This window comes from Aythya ferina (assembly GCF_964211825.1).
Source record: "Aythya ferina genome assembly, chromosome: 22".
NCBI classification, from domain to species: Eukaryota; Metazoa; Chordata; class Aves; order Anseriformes; family Anatidae; genus Aythya; species Aythya ferina.
Window position 1 is genome coordinate 1,660,928 of NC_140320.1, and position 18,744 is coordinate 1,679,671.

The 18,744-nt window shown below is 43.5% G+C and overlaps 1 protein-coding gene across 11 annotated transcripts in view; it reads right to left on the reverse strand.

The window, feature by feature from the left end:
- ARHGAP32 (Rho GTPase activating protein 32) overlaps window positions 1-18,744 on the reverse strand; it is a 265,176-nt gene that overhangs the window by 18,402 nt on the left and 228,030 nt on the right. For all 11 annotated transcript variants that reach the window (XM_084495627.1, XM_084495629.1, XM_084495626.1 and 8 more), the window contains 5 exons: window positions 9,621-9,723; window positions 6,296-6,440; window positions 5,528-5,610; window positions 2,854-2,961; window positions 1,441-1,586 (listed from right to left, as the gene is read on the reverse strand). In XM_084495627.1, coding sequence (XP_084351753.1) covers window positions 1,441-1,586; window positions 2,854-2,961; window positions 5,528-5,610; window positions 6,296-6,440; window positions 9,621-9,723 — 585 coding nt within the window. The remainder of the gene's footprint in view (window positions 1-1,440; window positions 1,587-2,853; window positions 2,962-5,527; window positions 5,611-6,295; window positions 6,441-9,620; window positions 9,724-18,744) is intronic.

Sequence of the window (18,744 nt, forward strand, 5' to 3'; positions counted from 1 at the left end):
CAAGCAGGTTAGAAACCTTCAGTGTTGGCATACTTTAATGAAGCTTCATCTGCATGCTGAACTCCATAACGATAGTGACAGCTTTCTTCTTACAAAGTTTGTTTTTAGTTATTCCCAGATATTTTATTTATTTATTTATTTATTTATTTATTTTTATTCCCAGATATTTTCTTTTTTTTTTTTAGTTACTCCCTTGCTGTGGCACAGTATTCCTGAGCATAGCTGGTACGCTGTGAAACAGCCTGACCCTTTCCCCCCCTAGTTTTGTGGCAAAGTACACAATGTGAATGCCCAAGTCATTAAACAATTAGCCGAATTTATATGCTCTGTTCTAAGCCTGGATAATCATTTGGCTCGGATTCTTAGCATGTTCATCTTCCCCTGGCAGAGCTCAGCCTGCTATGGGCTGTTAGCCAAGCTAAGCTCTGGATCCTACTGACGTAACAATTGTCTTCCAGTAGGAATAAAAGCTGGACTTACAAAAACTGTGTTGTCCTAAGTAGAATCACAGAATCATAGAATGGTTTGGGCTGGAAGGGACCTTAAAGTTCCTCTAATTCCAACCCCCTGCCATGGGCAGGGACACCTTCCACCAGATCAGGTTGACTTTCTGGGCTGCCAAGTAGAGGTAGGGCTTGTACAAAAATGGGGAGCAGCAACCATTCTGGAACAGCAGCTACCTGTACTGGTGGTAAAGTAACTGCACTGACTGTACAAATTTCATTGGAAGGGCAGGTTATCAAAGCAGATGGAACAGACCTAATGCTGCTTTGGAATAGTAATAGGTTGTGCTCTCATTTATTCTTCTAACACACAGAATGGTACAACTCAATTTGTTTCCAATGTAACAGGTACACTTAAGGTCTTAGCAGTTACTTGAGCAAATTTGTACACTCCAGGGATAAATGACGCTTCAGATGCTCCAGGGTTGGGCACAAACATGTCACAGTTCATTCCTCATCCTAAAGCCACAAATCTGCAATGTAATTAGGAAACTGGGCAACAGTTGTAGGGCCAATGCAGTCTTTGCCATGTAGCTGGACAGCCCTACTAATTAACCTATATAGACTATACTAATTAACCTATAGAGACTATGCAGAAGAAATAACCAGGATAGCAGGTGTCAAAATATTTCACATTAAGAACAAGACTTTTGTTTCTTAATGTCAATGCTAATGAATACCAAGAACTTTCTTTAAATCTGCTGATTGATCCTTTAAATCAGCTGATTGAAGAGCATCCTTGGCTTCTAGGAAAGGTACTGATAGCAATTTCAAAAACTAGGCCATATTTGCCAGGTTCTAATATCATAACCCTGTAAATCTGTCCTCTCACTGATAGTAAAAACATATTTCAAAAGTCCTGGAGGAGGCTCAGATTTTCATTAAGCGTCTATTACTGTTTTTGATCAAGGTAAAGCTAACAGAGGAAGTCACGCACCTGCTCCATCTCGTATGATTGAGCTGAATTTGGAACTGAAGAGGATGTCCACATTATTCAAGATGAATTCCACAACTATTGACTGGATTCGCACCTCCATGAAAGCAGCTGTTCCATTGAAGCAGGAAGACTCGATCTGCTTTGATCTGAAGAAAAGGAAGATTAAATAAAATGCAAACAGCCAAAAGACTGTGAAAGATATGATCCCCTTGGTAAGGCTTCGTCACATGTTGAACTACTGTGCCACACTGCTTGGGCAGACAGGACTTTAGGGGCAGTTACGAGATAAATCTCATCAAAGCATTATATGAATGGTCATATTGACTGCAGTCATTTACATCCAGCTTTTGGTTTCAGGCTGGAGTCCTACTGAAACAGGCAAGAGGAACAATGGGTCAAGAAGGAAAGTAAGCACGTGGCAGGTCCAGATTGAGGTAAACACTGCATATACGAAGTGGGGAATTTTCCTTTAACTTCTTTCTAGAAACAGTGTATGGCAGCAGTTTAATGCTGTGACACTGTAGAAAGCTCAGCATGGTCTTCTGCATCATTTTTCCTCTAGCAGGGAATGTCTCCAACTCGTCCTGCCCAGCAAGTACCCCAATATTCACAACAGCAAACTCAAACAAGAAATCTTTTGACTGCTTGTGGGTGAATTGCCATAAAGGAGAAAATAGCTTTCCCTCATTAACTGCACACAGGGGAATCTCTGACTTGGATTTCTCAGGTTGGTAGCAAAGCAGTCCAGAAATCAATACAATAGAAGCCAGGGTGATTTTTTTGTCTTTGTTTTAAAGCACAATTTTTAAATTACACCATTAATTTTAAAATACCCTATTAGGCACATTCAAAACAAGTTTTAGGAGACATTTATCCAAGATCATTTCCGTAAGTCTGAATTTTTGCAGCCAAAAGCTGTCAAATTAGACTCCGGAGATTTCTGCAGTGGGAAATCAGTGATGCCACTAAACACATTTTCCTGGATGACCAAGGACACACTAGTCTCATCTAACCAGGAGAGGAGAAATTATCATCTAGAAAGAGTTCTGGGGGTGAGAACACACTAGGCTCATTCCTTGCCACTGCTGAACTGTGGTCAGTGGAGCTGCAGTGCAGAGAGAGAGAGCAATACTGGGGTATTCTCTCACAGTGTGTCAACGCAGTTCCACTGACAACAGCAGAGCTATTAACATCACTTTCAGAAGCTTGCCAGCTGGTCTCAACCTCCTGCTCAGAATAATTTCTTATTAGAAATTTTACAGGAGAAGAACACATTGGATGGAAAAAAAGGAAAATCTTTTTCTAGGCTGCTGAAAGTTATGATTTTCTGGGCAACTGATATCTATCTTTTATTTTTGTAAATACAAAAACTTACATAAGCCTTGTATTTGAATGGGAAAAAAAAAAAGTTACCTTAAGAGGTTTGGAGCCCAGACAATTGCCAAGTTCTTAGCGTGCATATTTGTAACAGAGCAGTAATCAGCTAGACGAGCTAAGTGTCTCATTAAGAACTCCAGTGTCCTGGAAAACAAGAGATAGGCAAATGTTCAGCACCAATGAGCAAGCCATGCTGCAAGTTACAAAACAAACCCCAGTTCATTATCTTCTTTCGCTTTGGGTGCTCACAAAAAAAAAAAAGTTGAAGTGTATGGCAAGAAGGATGGTAAAGTTGTCTTTAGCAAATAATTACATAGGGGTGGGGTAAGAAGGAGTCACTCCTGATTTGTTCTGAGTAAAGGAAAAGACTGCCCAAGCACCTGTTCTCAGCCAAGTGACTGGACCCAGCAAAGACCGACGTGGATGGGAATATGCTAAATGCCACCAGCACAGCAGGATCTAGAAGCAGAGCACCCTAGAGCTTCATAGCTCTTGGTGGTTTTATTATAGCATTGTCAAACAGAAATACAGCCCTTACGCTGTATTTGGGTCATAGCACAATGCTCATCTGAGAGTTAGAAGAAAGGACTTTGAATATAAACCTCCTGGTAAACAGAAGACTATTTATTTACACAGCCCAGGATTTTGAAAACCAGCAAATTTTATCTGAATTCTACTTAGGAATTGAGTGCCTCCAGCATTGTTATACACATATAAGAGGTACACAGCAGATACAAGGTTAAGCTTCACAGGACTTCTGATCAGGTAAAAATAAAAGATTGTGTTTTAGATTAAACGCTGCTGCTACCATGACATGGGGAAGAGGAGGAAGGGCCCAGCTCCACTCCTTCCAGCCAGTGCAGGGGGCGGCAATGTGAACGCTGCTGCCACCTCCTCGATGCTGGCGCTCAGCGGCAGCCTGGCTGGCACCCGTCTCTCTGTGCCCCCTTCACCATATGGCAGCAGGGGCCCAAAACTTCTCAGGCGGGAAGGGCGTGAAGCTCAGATGGGTGTTTCTGGGTGGACACAAAGCAGGCATCTCCACCAACCTGCACAGCCCTGCTGCACCTCAAACACTGCCTACCCGCATGGAAATTCTCACGGAACGGAGCAGAACAACAAGGTGTCTTTCTGTCCTTCTTCAAGCAACCCTGAGGAACTGAGGTGAGCCAAGGCAGAGCCCAGCAGTGCAGCAGCAGTGGGGGAGTGAGAGCCACACAGCTGCTGGCTGGGTTGCTGTGCTGCTGCCTGTCCCGGGCACAGGCATCCCTAAGGGATGTGCACTGGGATCCCCTGAGAGCCGTTTCAGGGAAAAGGTGGAATGCACCACAGAAAACTTGACAAAGGAGTTTTTGTTTTTGATACAGTCTTCTTCAAGGCCCTGCTCCCTTATTATTATAATTAGTTTTAAATGCTAATTAATTACCAGACCTCATACTTAGTATTAAGTCCCATAAGTTAGTCAATGCTGTTTAATTACCTATGACCGTACATTATAATCAAAGCTAAGTACAATATTTATATTTATTAATGGATATTGATTAATGGTTATTGATATTTAATAATGGATAGCATAAATTATATAGTCCCATTATAATCAAATGATAATCACCATACACAATAATAATTCTTTTAATATTGGTTGATATGCATTATAATTAGTTGTCAATACCAATCACCATATACTGTTATATTTATTTAAGAATGCCATACAAAAGTTATTAATATTTAAATAGTAATGTATTATTTTATTTATACCAATCAATACATTGTCATTGGTCCAGGCTAATTGCAGTAATTATTAATATCATTTAAATAGTCATTAATATTATTTCTGGTATTAATACCAATCACCATACTTTGTAGTATGAAGACATTTACCATACACTGCAATAGTTACTAATACTGGTTAAATGAACATTAATATATATAATATGATGATTAAAAACTAACTGTTGTGCACAACAAAATAGTTATGAATACTAATTAGTGTGTCTTAATATAATGCATATCATTTAGCATGTACTATTCTAATAAGCTTGTACTGTTTAAATAATCAACACAGTATAGTTATTATTTCCCAAAGATCACTGTTAGCATTTGCTAGTTACTATTATTGCTATTATAGTTAAATATTAAATAGATAAAACATTACTAAGCATTGCCTTGCAATAATGCAAGCAACCACTCCAGAATACAACACGATGCCATCCATCATCCAAGCTGCCCCACCACGCTCGTATGTCTTGCTGCTGCTCCTTATGTATTGACATATTCAGCACTGGCCTGCAGCTAAAAGCTATTTGGGGCAGGGGGAGGATGCTTACAGCCAAAATACATTTGAACAACTTAAACCACAGTCCTGAAGCAATTTTTTGGTGTTCACATTTCACTGTCTTTACTGCTATTCCTAGAGAGGGTATTGTGCCCCCTCAGTAAGAACATTTCCTTAATGATATCAGCCACTTGTGCCATAACGAGCTTGTATTTGCTTCCTATACATACTTTCCAGAGGAAGTCAAATAAGACGATATAAAGTATATGGTGTTTGTCTGGTAATGATCTAATTATAATATAAATCAACTTTATGTAGCCATAAACCATTTTAATATATACAGGCACAATGCAGCTATCTTAAGAGGAATCACACCATTACACTCTTGAAATGCCAGCAATGCCAAGCTATAAACAGACTGAAGGCTGTACTAACCTGTAGTGAGGTGGGGGAAGCTGCTGGATGACATCATGGATTTTAACCAACCGTTCGTCATCTGTAGCAGCGGAGACAGCATCCTGGAATAGCACAGTAAATGACTGAGATACGAACAAGGCCAGATACCTGACACAGGGTCTTGAACTAAGTGGACAGTGCACTGTTCTCTAGTGCTGATACAGAATTTGTTGAGCCTCTCAATCTTCCAAGAGGCATCCGTCTCTGGGGACAGACTGACACACAGCTCAATGCAACAAAGGGCAAGTAATTCAAGCTCTGGGCCAGTTCATAGCTTGATTGTACAGCGCGATTCCTTGCAGTGGGCATTCAGTTCCAAGTAGCATTTGCTTCTAATCCCATTCCTGTTAGATAAGTCACCAGGGAATGGCAGAAGATAGGGGAATTCTTGCAAGCACTGTTAATACCCTAATAACCTTCACTGGGGCCCCCGGAGTGGCATCAATAGGGCGCAGGAGGTGACACAAAGGCACAAGTGAGTAAACCTAATGGGGCAACAAGAAAAAGGCTCCCAAACCTGGGGCCTTGTTGCACCCACCTTTTGAAGGGGCAGGATGTTAACAGCAGGTGGGCATTTGGTGTGCAGCATGAGCTGTATTGGTGTTAGGCTGGTGGTTTTACAGACACACACTTTGGGCCTCTATAAAAACACCAGCCTAAAACAGAATTAAGGCAAAGGAAGGTGCGTACATGTGCAGATAACAGGTCATGCTGTGAGGTAAGTGGAAGACGTTGCTTTGTACTCACAGAGAACTTGTCGTAGAGGTGGTATGTCAGCAGGGGGTTCGGGAGCTCCCGGAAGTACAGTTTGCAGAGAGAACTCACAGAGTGAATGTCATGGACGTATGTTTCCTTAGTTAGGTCAGGAATCTGTTCAGAGTCAAACTCATGGCTGGAGATGAATACACAAAAGTGGGTAGAGGGAGGTTGGCAAAGAAGAAAGAAAATAAAAAACAACACAAATTACAGTCAAGCAAAGCAAGGGTTTCCTGATTTACGGGATAAAACAATTACTTAGTCACCAAAGCCCCCCGAGCCATGCTGGTGCTGCTACTAGATTGTTTTTTTTTCTAAAATGAGACTTTTTTTTGGTATGGCCTTTTTCAGTTAGTTTATAATCTAAGCCTACAATTTAATCTACAATCACTTTTCCTGTAACAGAGCCCTTCACAAAATCTCCAGAGCATGTTTTCAAAGACCACGGAGGCAATCTGACTGTTCAACTCCCGAGGACTGTGACAGGGAGCTGCCTGGAGGAAGAGCCCCACAGGTCAGAATGAAAGCTGCTGTCCCTTTGCATTTCAGAGGCCTGGAAACTGAAATGATAAAGCAATGCTGAACGGCAGCACCGCTGGCACTACTGCACATGGAAACTACTGTGTGCAGAAATTCCTTGGGTCCAAGCTGGTGAGCTGAGCACGCCTCTGCTATGGGGTGAAGAGAGCCAGCAACCACATAAAGACAAACCCTGAGCATTCCCTTGGTTTTCAGAGAGAGGAAAACCAAAAGCACAAACATCTATGAAATAAAAGCTGAGCTTAGAAGGCCAAGAGCTGGCTCGCTGCTCGGATATGCGCATGGAGATTGCTGTTTCAAATTAGCAGGCCAGATCTGCAGGGGCTGGCATGGCCACAGGGAGCTGCGAGAACATGGCTGCTTTAGCTGGAGCTCAGTTTCCCTGCCATCGTCGTTAAGCTGTAAACCCAGCAACTTATCATCAATGCGGGGAGTCACCCTGTCTGCACTACAACCACAGCAATGGCAGGGACTTAGTGGCAACAGCTCCAGCCTCCCTCCAGTCCAAGCCAGACAATTTGTAACACAGAAGATAAAACACGACTTAGGCACAGGTCAAACGCCAAGCTTGCCCCTCTCTGCTACAGGATGGAACCAGTCTGAATCCATGTCCAAGGAACCAGGCGTATTTGTAACCTCAGTGATCAAGTGTTCGTCCCTTACGATACAAGGAAGGAGCTCCTTTCACCTAGACATGAAGCTGTGTGAGGGAAGCCAGTTCACTGTGCCAGTGAGAAGGGGAAGAGGGGCTGACTTCTTCAGACGAGAAGGTGAACATCTGCCCCAGCTCCTCATCCCAAAGGCAGCACAGAGGAGGAAATAAAGGTTTCTGTTTTCCCCAACCGATGGATTCCCTGTAGCCACACTCCTCAGCGCTCAGTGTACGCAGCTCCCACAGGCACGTTCTGACTCATCCCTTACTCACATTTGGAAGACAAACTTGTTTCCTGCACTTGGCTCCGCAGAAGAAGAGAGCTCAGAAGAACGATCAGGGAAAGACACCAACCCGCCCAAACAAACAAACCGAGCCTTGGTGGACACTCTCTGACCATCTCCTGCCCTACCCCAGCACTCCTGCTGCTCCAGCACACCTTCCCAAGGAAGAAATCCCATGCCATGTTAGAGACCTACCCCTGCAGAAGCAGAATATGGAGTGACGAAAGGGAAACCTTACAGGCAGTCTTCTTTCTCTGACTATATAGAGAACAACTTATTTCTTTTGACCCCCAAAGGTAGATTTTTTAGCGGAAGAATACAACTTCACAGCATCTCAAAAAAAGCCAGAGCCAAGTACAGGGATGCCCATGCCAACCTGACACTCACTCCAGTTCATCTACCGTCCAAATAAAGGCAGCTACTGTGCTACTAAAGAGCCAGCCTCTGTCCTGGAGTGAATCTCTCACGTGGAATAAAATTCTCTTAACTTTCTGTCCAACCAAAAGAAAAAAAACAACCACCTTTAAAAACGGGAAATTCAATTCTTCTATTAGAAACTTAACAACAATTGCTCATTTATAAGGGCACTGCAGAGCTGATTTTGAAATAAGCTTAATGATCTGTTTATATAGCTGGAAACTCCAGCAATGCAACATGTCCTACATTAATCAAACACTTATGAAAAACCTGTCATGAAATTTGACAGGGATAGTGTCTACAAGTTATACCATGTACTCTCAAAAAATTGAAAAGTAGGCTATCGTTTTGTTCTCTGTACTGTACCAGGGTATTATGCAACTGAAGTTTTAGAAAAACATTTTAAAGCACCTTTGGAATACATCAAAAGAGAATATGGTTATAAAAGATGAACTAGGGCAGTGATTAGAAACATGGTCCAGCACAAGTCAGAATGGGGAATTAAAGGGATATAACTGAAGTAAGGGCAAACATTTTATTCAGCCGACTCTGCTCTGGACAGCAGCTACAATCAGAGTCTTTGGAGCCTGCATATCAAAGGCTCAGGGAGTAGATTTTTGAAATTGAACTTGCTGTGATGAAAAACAGGATTAAGCTGAACCAGAATAAGCCCATCCATACAAGGGTTTGTGCAGTAACTGTACTGGCTCAAACCCGTCCATTTAACTTGGGAATAGCTGGTACAAAAAGGATATCCTTCATATGGAAAATACCCCTTTGCTGCCTCTGTGAAGCAGCGGGCCTACGATCAAAACTGGAATTAGTCACATCCCAGTAGGTTCTCTCAGACCCTTCACAAGAGAAGAATGCATACCAAATGATGGGAGGAAGAAACGGGGCCTCACAAAAGGATAAAGGGCACTCAGAGTGATTTGAACAGCTCTTGAGTGGGGACAACACACACCTAGCCTTCCTTCTCACAGCCACGCAGCAGGGCCATGCCACCCACCATGAATTATGCAAGTACTTATTCACATGTCGCTAATTAATTGCTAATATGCCAGAACTCCAAAGCAGCAAGGAGAAGTATCAGCTGCTCCAAAGGGCTCCAGGAACAAGAGGAAACAGGAATGAAATTTGACAGCAGTGACACCACAATCCCCGAGCCTTCCAATACCCATCCTGAAGGAAAACTTCCCACAGAACGAAGTCTACTGAACAACCCTGCACACCTGTGAAAGAGAGCTCCAAGGCAGTGACAATCCCAGCACACCATCCTTGGAGTGCACACTGCACACACAGAGCTGCTGAGCAGCCAGCCCCATAGCTGGCACGGGGCAGGCTCCTGAAAACACAGCCCTTGAATCTGGCACACACCTCATTCCGCCTCTACAAGCAGGTTTGTCAGACACGGTGCTCTTACCGTAGTTTCTGGATGTTGGATGCAACTCCAGACACACGATATATTCCATCCACAATGCCGTATTTCTCAATGAATTCAGTGCAGCTCTTGAGGACCTGGGGAACTAAAGAACAAGTGTCATTGGTTAGTTGAGCATGTTATTAAAGTCCTCGTTCAGGCTGTGGTCTTGTCAGATCCCATAAACTAAACCCAGCTGGGCTAGTGCTTTACATCTTCCTTAGAGGAGAAAGCCTGTAAGAGTTTTAAGTGCAGGATTTGGGAAAGAAGCTCGACAGAAGTGCATTCTTTGCTTTAAAGAAATGCCAGGATATATGAATCACGTTGGAAAAAGTCAATTCTGGTCAAGCAGAGACAGTGCAGGTCCCATCACAGTTCCCACAAGAGCTGTGGTGTTAAATCTCATGTTCAGAAGAGTTATAAAACTGAGTTGATACGCTCTCTTTGGCCAAAAGGCTTTGTTGCTTTCAGATCTATATGGGAATCGCCTGCATAGCTTGGTTTAAGCAAACACAAATGTTAAAGAGATGCTACTTTCTGCACCAGGGACAGCAGAGTTTTTACAGCTGATAATTTCCTCCCCAAAGCCTACCAGAGCGTGACTGGATTTAGATAGCTACACAACATACCACACTCACAGAGATGGCAGATAGACCAGGTTATGACAGAATGGAAAAATAAGCCCAGAAGATATAATTAGGTGTCAAGTTAATATTCAAGCCACTTCACCAACCAATTCTTTCCAGTTGACTTCTCAGCCCCATGCAGCATCCACTGCCTGAGCTATCTGTCCATCCTTGTAGGCTTCAGGAACAGCAAATCATTGTATTTATCGTAGGGAGATAAAACTGCTCTGAGCACAGAAAGAAAATCAGGACTGAGCTCTTGTGAACATCAGCAAATCAGCATGGAAAAGCTCACATCCTTGTGCACTCCTCTGCAAACCACCTTTTTTCCACAGCTCCTTTGATGATCGAGATTTATTCTTACATTAGATGCCATGTCTGATCAATTTGCCACGTGGCACAGATTCTGAATAGGTCATGTGGCAAATCCCCTTACATCAAGCAGCAGATGCCATCTGCCAGTCAGTTTGATTAAGTGCTACCCAACTTGGATGCTCTGTGCTCTCCCCTCCCAGTCACTTCACTGCTTTTCTTTGGGCTTGCAGCACACAGCCAAACACACAGCTAGAGAAGAGACTAATTTCAAATGGTTCCTGGGAGTCGGCATCATCCTGGGTTAAGCACGCATCTGCTCCACACTCGAGCACAGGCCAGAACAGGCCAGAAGCTGCATGGCACATCAGTTGAGCAAGAGCAGCTATACTAGATGAGACCCTGCAGCTGGGATGCCCAAATATACCAAGAGGCAGTCAATACTCAGCCAGTCAGACTCCAGTTTCTCTAGCACTAGGCATTTACAGCATCTCACACGGTTTTCCAAAGCACGGTGCAGACTCTGGGGCACACAAAACCCTTGTACACCAAGCAATGGCATAGAAAAAGTGTTGGAAACCAAGCGCTGCTTTTTGGGGGAAGGAAATCCATCAGAGGTGATTACCTTCTTTTGCTCTCCCCTGTAGATGGAATGGAAATTTTAACTTCCACTAATGCAGCCAAAGGCTTTTACAGAAGGAAACCTCAGCATCCGCTCTGAAGAAAGGCACCTCTCGCAGCCTTGGGAGCTCGGAGCCGCAGCATACTGCTGGCATTAGGAATCGGCCAGACAGCATGCACAGCTAGGCATCTGAGCCAGGATAAGCAACAACTTCTTGCTGCTGAGTGAATACACATTTGGAGAGCATGTTGGTAAAATGTGCATCAGTCATCCACAACACCGTAAGCTAAATGTCTTGAGAACAGAGCAGGCGGAACAGATGGCCCTAAATCCTAATATGGTTTCAAAAAACATTTTTAGAGGACAACACTTACCCCTTTACGCAAAAAGATTCAACACCTCTTCAAGAAGAAAGTTTTAATGCTTGAATTGGATAGGGTGGGAATTACATCATACTCAAGCAGTTGCCAAAAGGGGCTGCCTACGTATTGCACCGCTCCACCGTGTTAGGAGCAAGTGCGACCCAGGTATAAATGGCTGCAGACAACCGGAGGTGAGAACAGCACCACCCCTTGCAGTGAACACAAAGGACAGCCTTCAGGTGCAGACACAGTTGGTGCTTTCTTTTCTTGCATGAGGAAAGAGAGCACCCCAGATTGCAAGACACACTACAGCAATGCACCTTTTGGTTTCTCTGAGAAATGGGCAGGACTACATGAGATGTCCACGTGTATCTCTCTTCCCACCACAACCCATTAAGAAAGGTGAGAGGTCACAAATCTGTGATCAAAGAGCTAAGTGAGGATGCTGGGCTCAGCACCGAATCAGCTCGACTGCCAGGGTCACAAAGGACTAGGCAAGGAGGTAAGGTTTTAAAGTGTCGTGGCGAGACCTGCTGATGTGTGACTGCAAAGCCCAAAGATTTCAGTGGTCGATACTGGAGTCTGAATGGGCACCCCATTAAATCAGCTGCACCTGCTGAAATAAATAAATAAATAAGCAAGTAATAGCACATTCCCTGCCCACCTAATTCCTACCAGGGAGGCTGCTAATGTCTGAGAGGGATGATGCACATGTGGCATGGGGGAACCCCCCCGTTTCTCTGCACACCCTGAGCACGGCCAGGACACCTGCCTGCGTGCCCTAATTGAAGGCTGTGCCACAGGGAACAAACCTGCGTGTTTCCAAGGCCTTATCCTGCTGGGGTTTATCTAGCTGTGTCAACAAACAGCACGGTAAGAATGGTATTTGTGCACCAGTTCTTCTGAGCAGCAACCTGTTGTGACAACGTGAATCAGGTCAAGGGAGCACGGAGGGGAGCAGTGGGCTGCAGCAACAGCAGCGTGCTTCCTAAACCATTCCTCTGTCATGGACGGGCCCGGGCACAGTTAGAAGAATTAATATACATTGAAAAAAAATCTAGCAGGCTTGTTCTATGCATTTCCTAATCTGGTTGCCAGGACGATCTGTTCTTTAAGCTAAATATATCATGCCAGCGCCACAGATATTTTTGGGGGAATGCTGCATGGTTGGAGAAGTGACTGAAATACAAGAAGGGCCATAATTACACTTGAAGGCCCTTTGCTGGAACGGTGATTTGATTTTACTCATTTTTGAACAAAGATGACGCCTGACAAATGTGTTTAATCTCCCTCTCCCCTTTGAATCCTAAGCCCCTTAGCTACACATCCATTAGCACACATTTCCATGTACGCATGCAGGGCACAGCGCCTGTTAGCACCAGCGCGGAACAGCAGGGTGACAGCACAGGCTAAAGCTTCGGATCGTGATTGTGAAGTGCACCAAGACCACCACCTACGGTTGTGACTTTTCCAGGTACCTACAGCTACCTTTACGTAAACCTGTGTCCCCTGCCATGGAGGTGAACTTACTGGTGTTCAGGTCCTGACTTTGGCTTCTGGATCCCAAACCAGTCACCAGATTTGAATCAGAAAGCTATGTCACAGCCGCATCCCACGGGGAAACCAGCAGGGATTTCTTCTCATACGCTGTAGCATCTACACTATAATCCTATTAATATTAGTCAATTTCTAGATTTTCCTGCAATTCTAACGACCAGAGTTGGTGACCCAGGTGGTTTGTAGTAACAGCTGTGAAGGTCCACTATGCTCAGCACCCCATTTCTGACAACTGCTACAAGCAGGCCACTTGAGGAAAGACCAGCACAAGGGCAGGGCACCTTGCACGTTATATTCCTCCAGTCACCAATAACCCACTGCTCAGAAAACTTGTGGGCCCAGAACTGGTGTCTGTCGTTATTAAACCCAGCACAGCCCCTTCCAGATCCACATTCCTAGGCAAATAACAGAAGTACTAACACTGGATGTTGGGTTTATTCCTGTTCTGAGCAATACCATGTTCATCCACTGGCACCAGGTAACTTCTCTGCAGTAAAGTCACAGACTCAGCTGCAGCCTGCTAAAATCCACTGGCAGCTGCCACTTTTGAACACCTACCTCTTCATGAGAATCCGAGCACCGTACACATCTCCCATTCCAAAATCCATCACCTCCTTCCCATCTCTCACCCCCTCCCCTTCCCCATCTCAGACAGCAGGTAGTGCCAGGCTGGAGATGTGGATGCGTCAACAAAGTGGACCCTGGCACATCTGATCACCATTGCAGCTAAAGCAATTTTTTCAACTTGCTCCTGAGTATCTCTCAGCTGGTTTGAAAGGTTTATTGCATCTCCTAGGGCTTGTTAACTGGTTAATTCTTTCCCATTAAGAGGAAGCAGAAGTTTTATGGTTTTCATTCTGAAGACCATTTTGCTTCATCTTGAAATCAGTCACATTTCCTCTCCTATCATCTTGCTTTTATTTTTTTCCCTTTTAATCTTTTGTAATGGTCCCTCCCCGGGTTTTGGGAGGCTTTTTTTATTTTTTATTTTTTTTAATTTTTTTAAAGTACGTTACTGGAATCAGCACTATTTGTTCAGGCTGGGGAATGAGGCCTCCCATCAAGCTCCCCTCTAGCAGCGTCGTTTTCACAATATTACAGTAATAAGGTGAACTGCCACATAAGCCAGGCCTTTCGACTGGTTAATGGACCACAGCATGCTGAAATGCAGCTGCTCAGCTGAATTCCACACATAGCAAACAAATGCGGAAAGCTGAACCTGCTGCACAACAGGAGCACAAAATAAACTGTCCTGAGCGCCACACCAAACCACGTAAGCAAAAGAAATAGCCATGAATATCAAGTACCCGTAATGATAATTAGGAAGAATATGAGAAAGAATAGAACCGAGAGCAGAAATGCAACAGCAGGTTACAGGCTACATTTCGAGCCACACGAATATAAATTTAAAGAATCAGCTACAAAGATGAAGCTGAGGTGGGAGACAGCTTACGTCCAGGCTGCCTCTATAAACAGTGAGGAAAATCAGGTACCTGAAGAAGACAGCGTGCCCCAGGAACGTGTGGTGCAATAACAGGATGGTGTGGATTGTTTTAGGGATGTGCCCATTTCTTAGAACTTTGTGACTAGCTGAGACTTGGACAACTTCTAGACACCTGGAATTAGCCAAACAAATCCTGTCTCCCTTACCATATAAACACAGTTACGTAAGAACCTAACAATGAATATCCTCATCCAAGGAAGTACTGTTGCTTTTACCCCAATCATTCTTCCTCCTATTCTTAGCTCAATTTTTCAAAGAAACTTCCAAGAATTTCCTTAAAAAAATACAGTAAAAAACTCTAATAATTCAGACTGTAACTTTTCTCAGAACCTCACTTCAAACTGCTCCGTTCTGGAACTCCTCCCTCCGCCTTACAGTGAAAGCTACGCAGGAAATTCTTGTAAAACAGCACGAGACAGAGAGGTTACGGACTTTGTTTTCTTGCCCTGTCCTGTAAGGAACACCCTCTGCAGGAAGGCTCTCTGCCACCCAGGGAATCACCTGCACGTGCCATTTTATAAGCACGCGGACCCCACCATGCCCTGCATGTTCAGAAAAACAACAACTGGCTTGGAAAGATTCTCTTCTCAGGACTTTTGGCTCCTTCCTAAATCTGTGTCCTTAAATTTGAGTCAGCAGGATTAAGAGAAAAGAACAAGACCAAAGAGTGAACTTCCTTTGAGATGCTCTCTTCCTGATTTTCAAGAAGTGTGACCCACATTAAAATGATTTATACTGTTGAAGAGCTGGGTAAAGTCCAAACCAGCTACCACAAGCTGCACTATTTCCTGATAATGTGCAGTGCTCTTATTTGAAATTATGACTTTTGTACTGTAACTCATGATAACAGAAGAGGCAGCCATAAAGCATGAGTCAGTTTCCATGCAGGTACCATGCAGCGCCCAACTGTGTAATCAAGCCTCCAGTGCTGGACTCTTTATTTATGGTAGCTTAGCCAAGAACTGTGCACAAACAAAGTGCAAGGTTCAAGCCTAAGAAACATAAATCCCGTGGTGCTGCATCAGGCTAGGAAGGCAGTTCACCACGCTTTTTAAGTCCTGTAACATCAGCAACACTCTCAGTGCTGCGGGTATGTCTGTGCCAGGGCATTTTTGCACTTGAGCACTGCAGTGGCATAAACCATGCTTACTCTTAGTGCTTTTGTATCAAAGAGAAGAACCTTTATATTGTACGTCCATCTCCCAGGTTGTATCCACCCAAGTGGGGATAACAACTGGGGTTGTATTTTTGTTTTTAATACAGAAATGCATCACATCCATTAAATGGAATAAATATACTACTAATACATTCATATGTAGGCTGTGCTAGTGCTTTCCGTATAGCTCAATTACATGTACCACAGTAAGTTAAGACTGAAAAAGGTATCCACCTTGGTAAGAGCAGAGAGGGCTAAGAGCACAAGCAATTCCTGCATGTAGTGCAACATTTTTTCTCATGTTTGTTCTCCCTACAGCTGTAGTGTTTCGAAATGCAAATTAATTTTCAACTCCCTGCTGTCCTCTGGGTCACTCAGGCATAAAGAATTTCTCCTCTCACAGCTGCGGGCAGGGTAAAAAGGGAGGGGACTGAGAGATTGTCTCTTTTCTTTACTGCAAAAGCTTGTATTGCCTTCTCAGTTCTCCCTTTTTGCAACTACTTCCCCCCAAACAAGTCATTCTCCATGGGGACCCCACATACCTCTTTGTAATGCTAACCCCATACCCAATAATCTTGAGTTCCAGCAATTCAGAGGGCAGATGGTGAAGCAATAACACTGCCTGTTATGTTTGGACATTTGCCCAAAATATCTTAGAACTATTGGCACTCATCCGCAGTTTGGGACAATTATTGCTGTTTGTCCAGGCTGCTGGACCCGTCCTTTACGTTACAGGGGTTTCTCGCAGAGGCACAGCCTGCAAGGTCTGAAGAAATGCTGAGGCACCTGAACCACACAGGCTTTTCATGATTTACAGAAGGGCTCGAGTCACTTCGGCACCTTTTGGTTTCCAAAACACCTAACATGTTTAGATCTGTGAAATTATGCAAACCCAACTAAGGAACAAAATAAATCTAGGAGATACCTGGAGAACAATGGAGTTATTTCCTCCAGGCACTCACCAGGCTGTGGGTCTCACGTGCTGACCTGTGGTAACACCTGAATAACCACTGTCTAATGTTTATATGCCCTTAACCTTCCAAGTACCTCACAAACATTACAAGTTTACCCTTGTGGCACCTCGGGGCAGATCCGGACTGTTAAGTTTAATTTCACAACATGGAGATGGAAGCAGACACCCAGCAAGATCGCCAAGGCCATGAACTGTGCATGAGAGATAGGGTTTGAGCTCAGGAGCACCCGGCTCCCATCACAGAATCATAAGGTTGGAAAAGCCCTCCAAGACCATCTGGTCCAACCATCCCCCTATGACCAATATCACCCACTAGACCATGTCCCTAAGCTCGCACAGCTCTGACTACAGCTTAGCTCTTCAAGTTGAATGCCCAAGGCCTTTGGAGATGGATTTTGATTTAAAAAAAAAAACAAAAAAAAACCAACACTATAAATTGTGAAACACTGAAAGGAAACTGGTTTTGGCATGTCTGAGGCTAACAAGTTTCAATATATAGCTAATCACCTGAAAACAGGGTAGCAAAACGAAGTAGTCGCCAGCAGGATAAATTGAAGGGTATGGCTGATATTACCAGTAAGCTCGAAGGGGCTGTCAAGTCACAACAGCCCCACTGAATTACTGCCCCAGAATGCAATTTCACAACCATTTTTTTCAAGTTCATACATCGACTGTGTGCAGAGCTGAAACAAACATGGACTCAGATGCAAGAGACAGGACAGTATTTTGGTATGTCACTGCATAACATAAAACAAGCAGAAAACAATAAAGGTTCATAAGAAACAGATATGGCCAGTTTGGGATCTAACATACAAGTCAAATCACTAAGAGTATGCATCTAATGATTCCTCAAGCACAAAAGGAATCATCTGGGGAGGAGAAAAAGTTTACTATATCCCTATGGCATGAAGCATATAACCAATTTTTAAAGTTTCAAGTACTGAAAAAAGTTCACTGATGGAAACTCACGGCCTCCCTATCTATGAATTGCTGTCTTCCGAGTTCATTCACAGCCACTGGCAGAGCTGCTACAATTTCATGTTAACTAAAGACATTTCTTCAAGAATCTGCTCTTTTCTGAGCAGCTGTGTACTCTACAATTACCTTCAGTTTTCTCAATAGGATTGTACTGTACAAATACTATTTAACTAGGTAGAACAGGAAGATTTCCAGATTCATCAATACTTGCATTATTAGGTAGGTTTGTCAGGAAACACAAGATGCAACCAACTGCATGGTTGGACTAGTTGATCTTGGAGGTCTTTTCCAACATTAATGATTCTATTTCTGAGCTGTAGCTCTGGATAGCAATTCTGCATATGGCACGTGCTTTACTTATGGCTCTTTTCTCCCCCAGATATCTGAGGGCATTACAAAATGTATCAGGTAAGTAAGCATGCATTATTTTTCCTGCTGTGCCAACAAGGAACTCAGGATCCGCTATTTTCTTCTTACACGTATTTTAGGGTAAAGGAAGGAGATGGATCCTATTTGAAGGAACTTGCCCAAAGTCACACAAGAACTATCTTGGCAGAAAAGGACATGAATACAAATCCTTCAAATCAGATTTATGTCCTAAGCATGAAAACTCCTTCGGACATGTAAATGCTTAAAAACTGAGAGAGTAAAAAGGTGTAACTGAGGAGTAAAAGCATGATGCCATAGAACCTACCTGGAGGTCTGAAACTTTTAGTTCACATTCAAACTTTTCAGCTTGGATACTCTACCTATTAAGAGTACAAAAATGCCTAAGGGTTCATTCACAGAATTTATGTATCTAATATAAACCTTCAGCCTCAGTCACAGCCAACATTCTCCTCAGCCTGTTGTAATGACTGTGGCCAATTTAATAATTCTGATCTAAATGTTATGTTTAACACACACAACCTACCTTTTTTGTGCAGCACTTCAATTAATCTTTGTGTAAGAACAAGAAGTTATTGCTTAAACAAACCTATTGATGTGGTTGCCAGCATTCAAGTCCTAACAGTTCCAAGCAGCCCTGGGGAACTGCA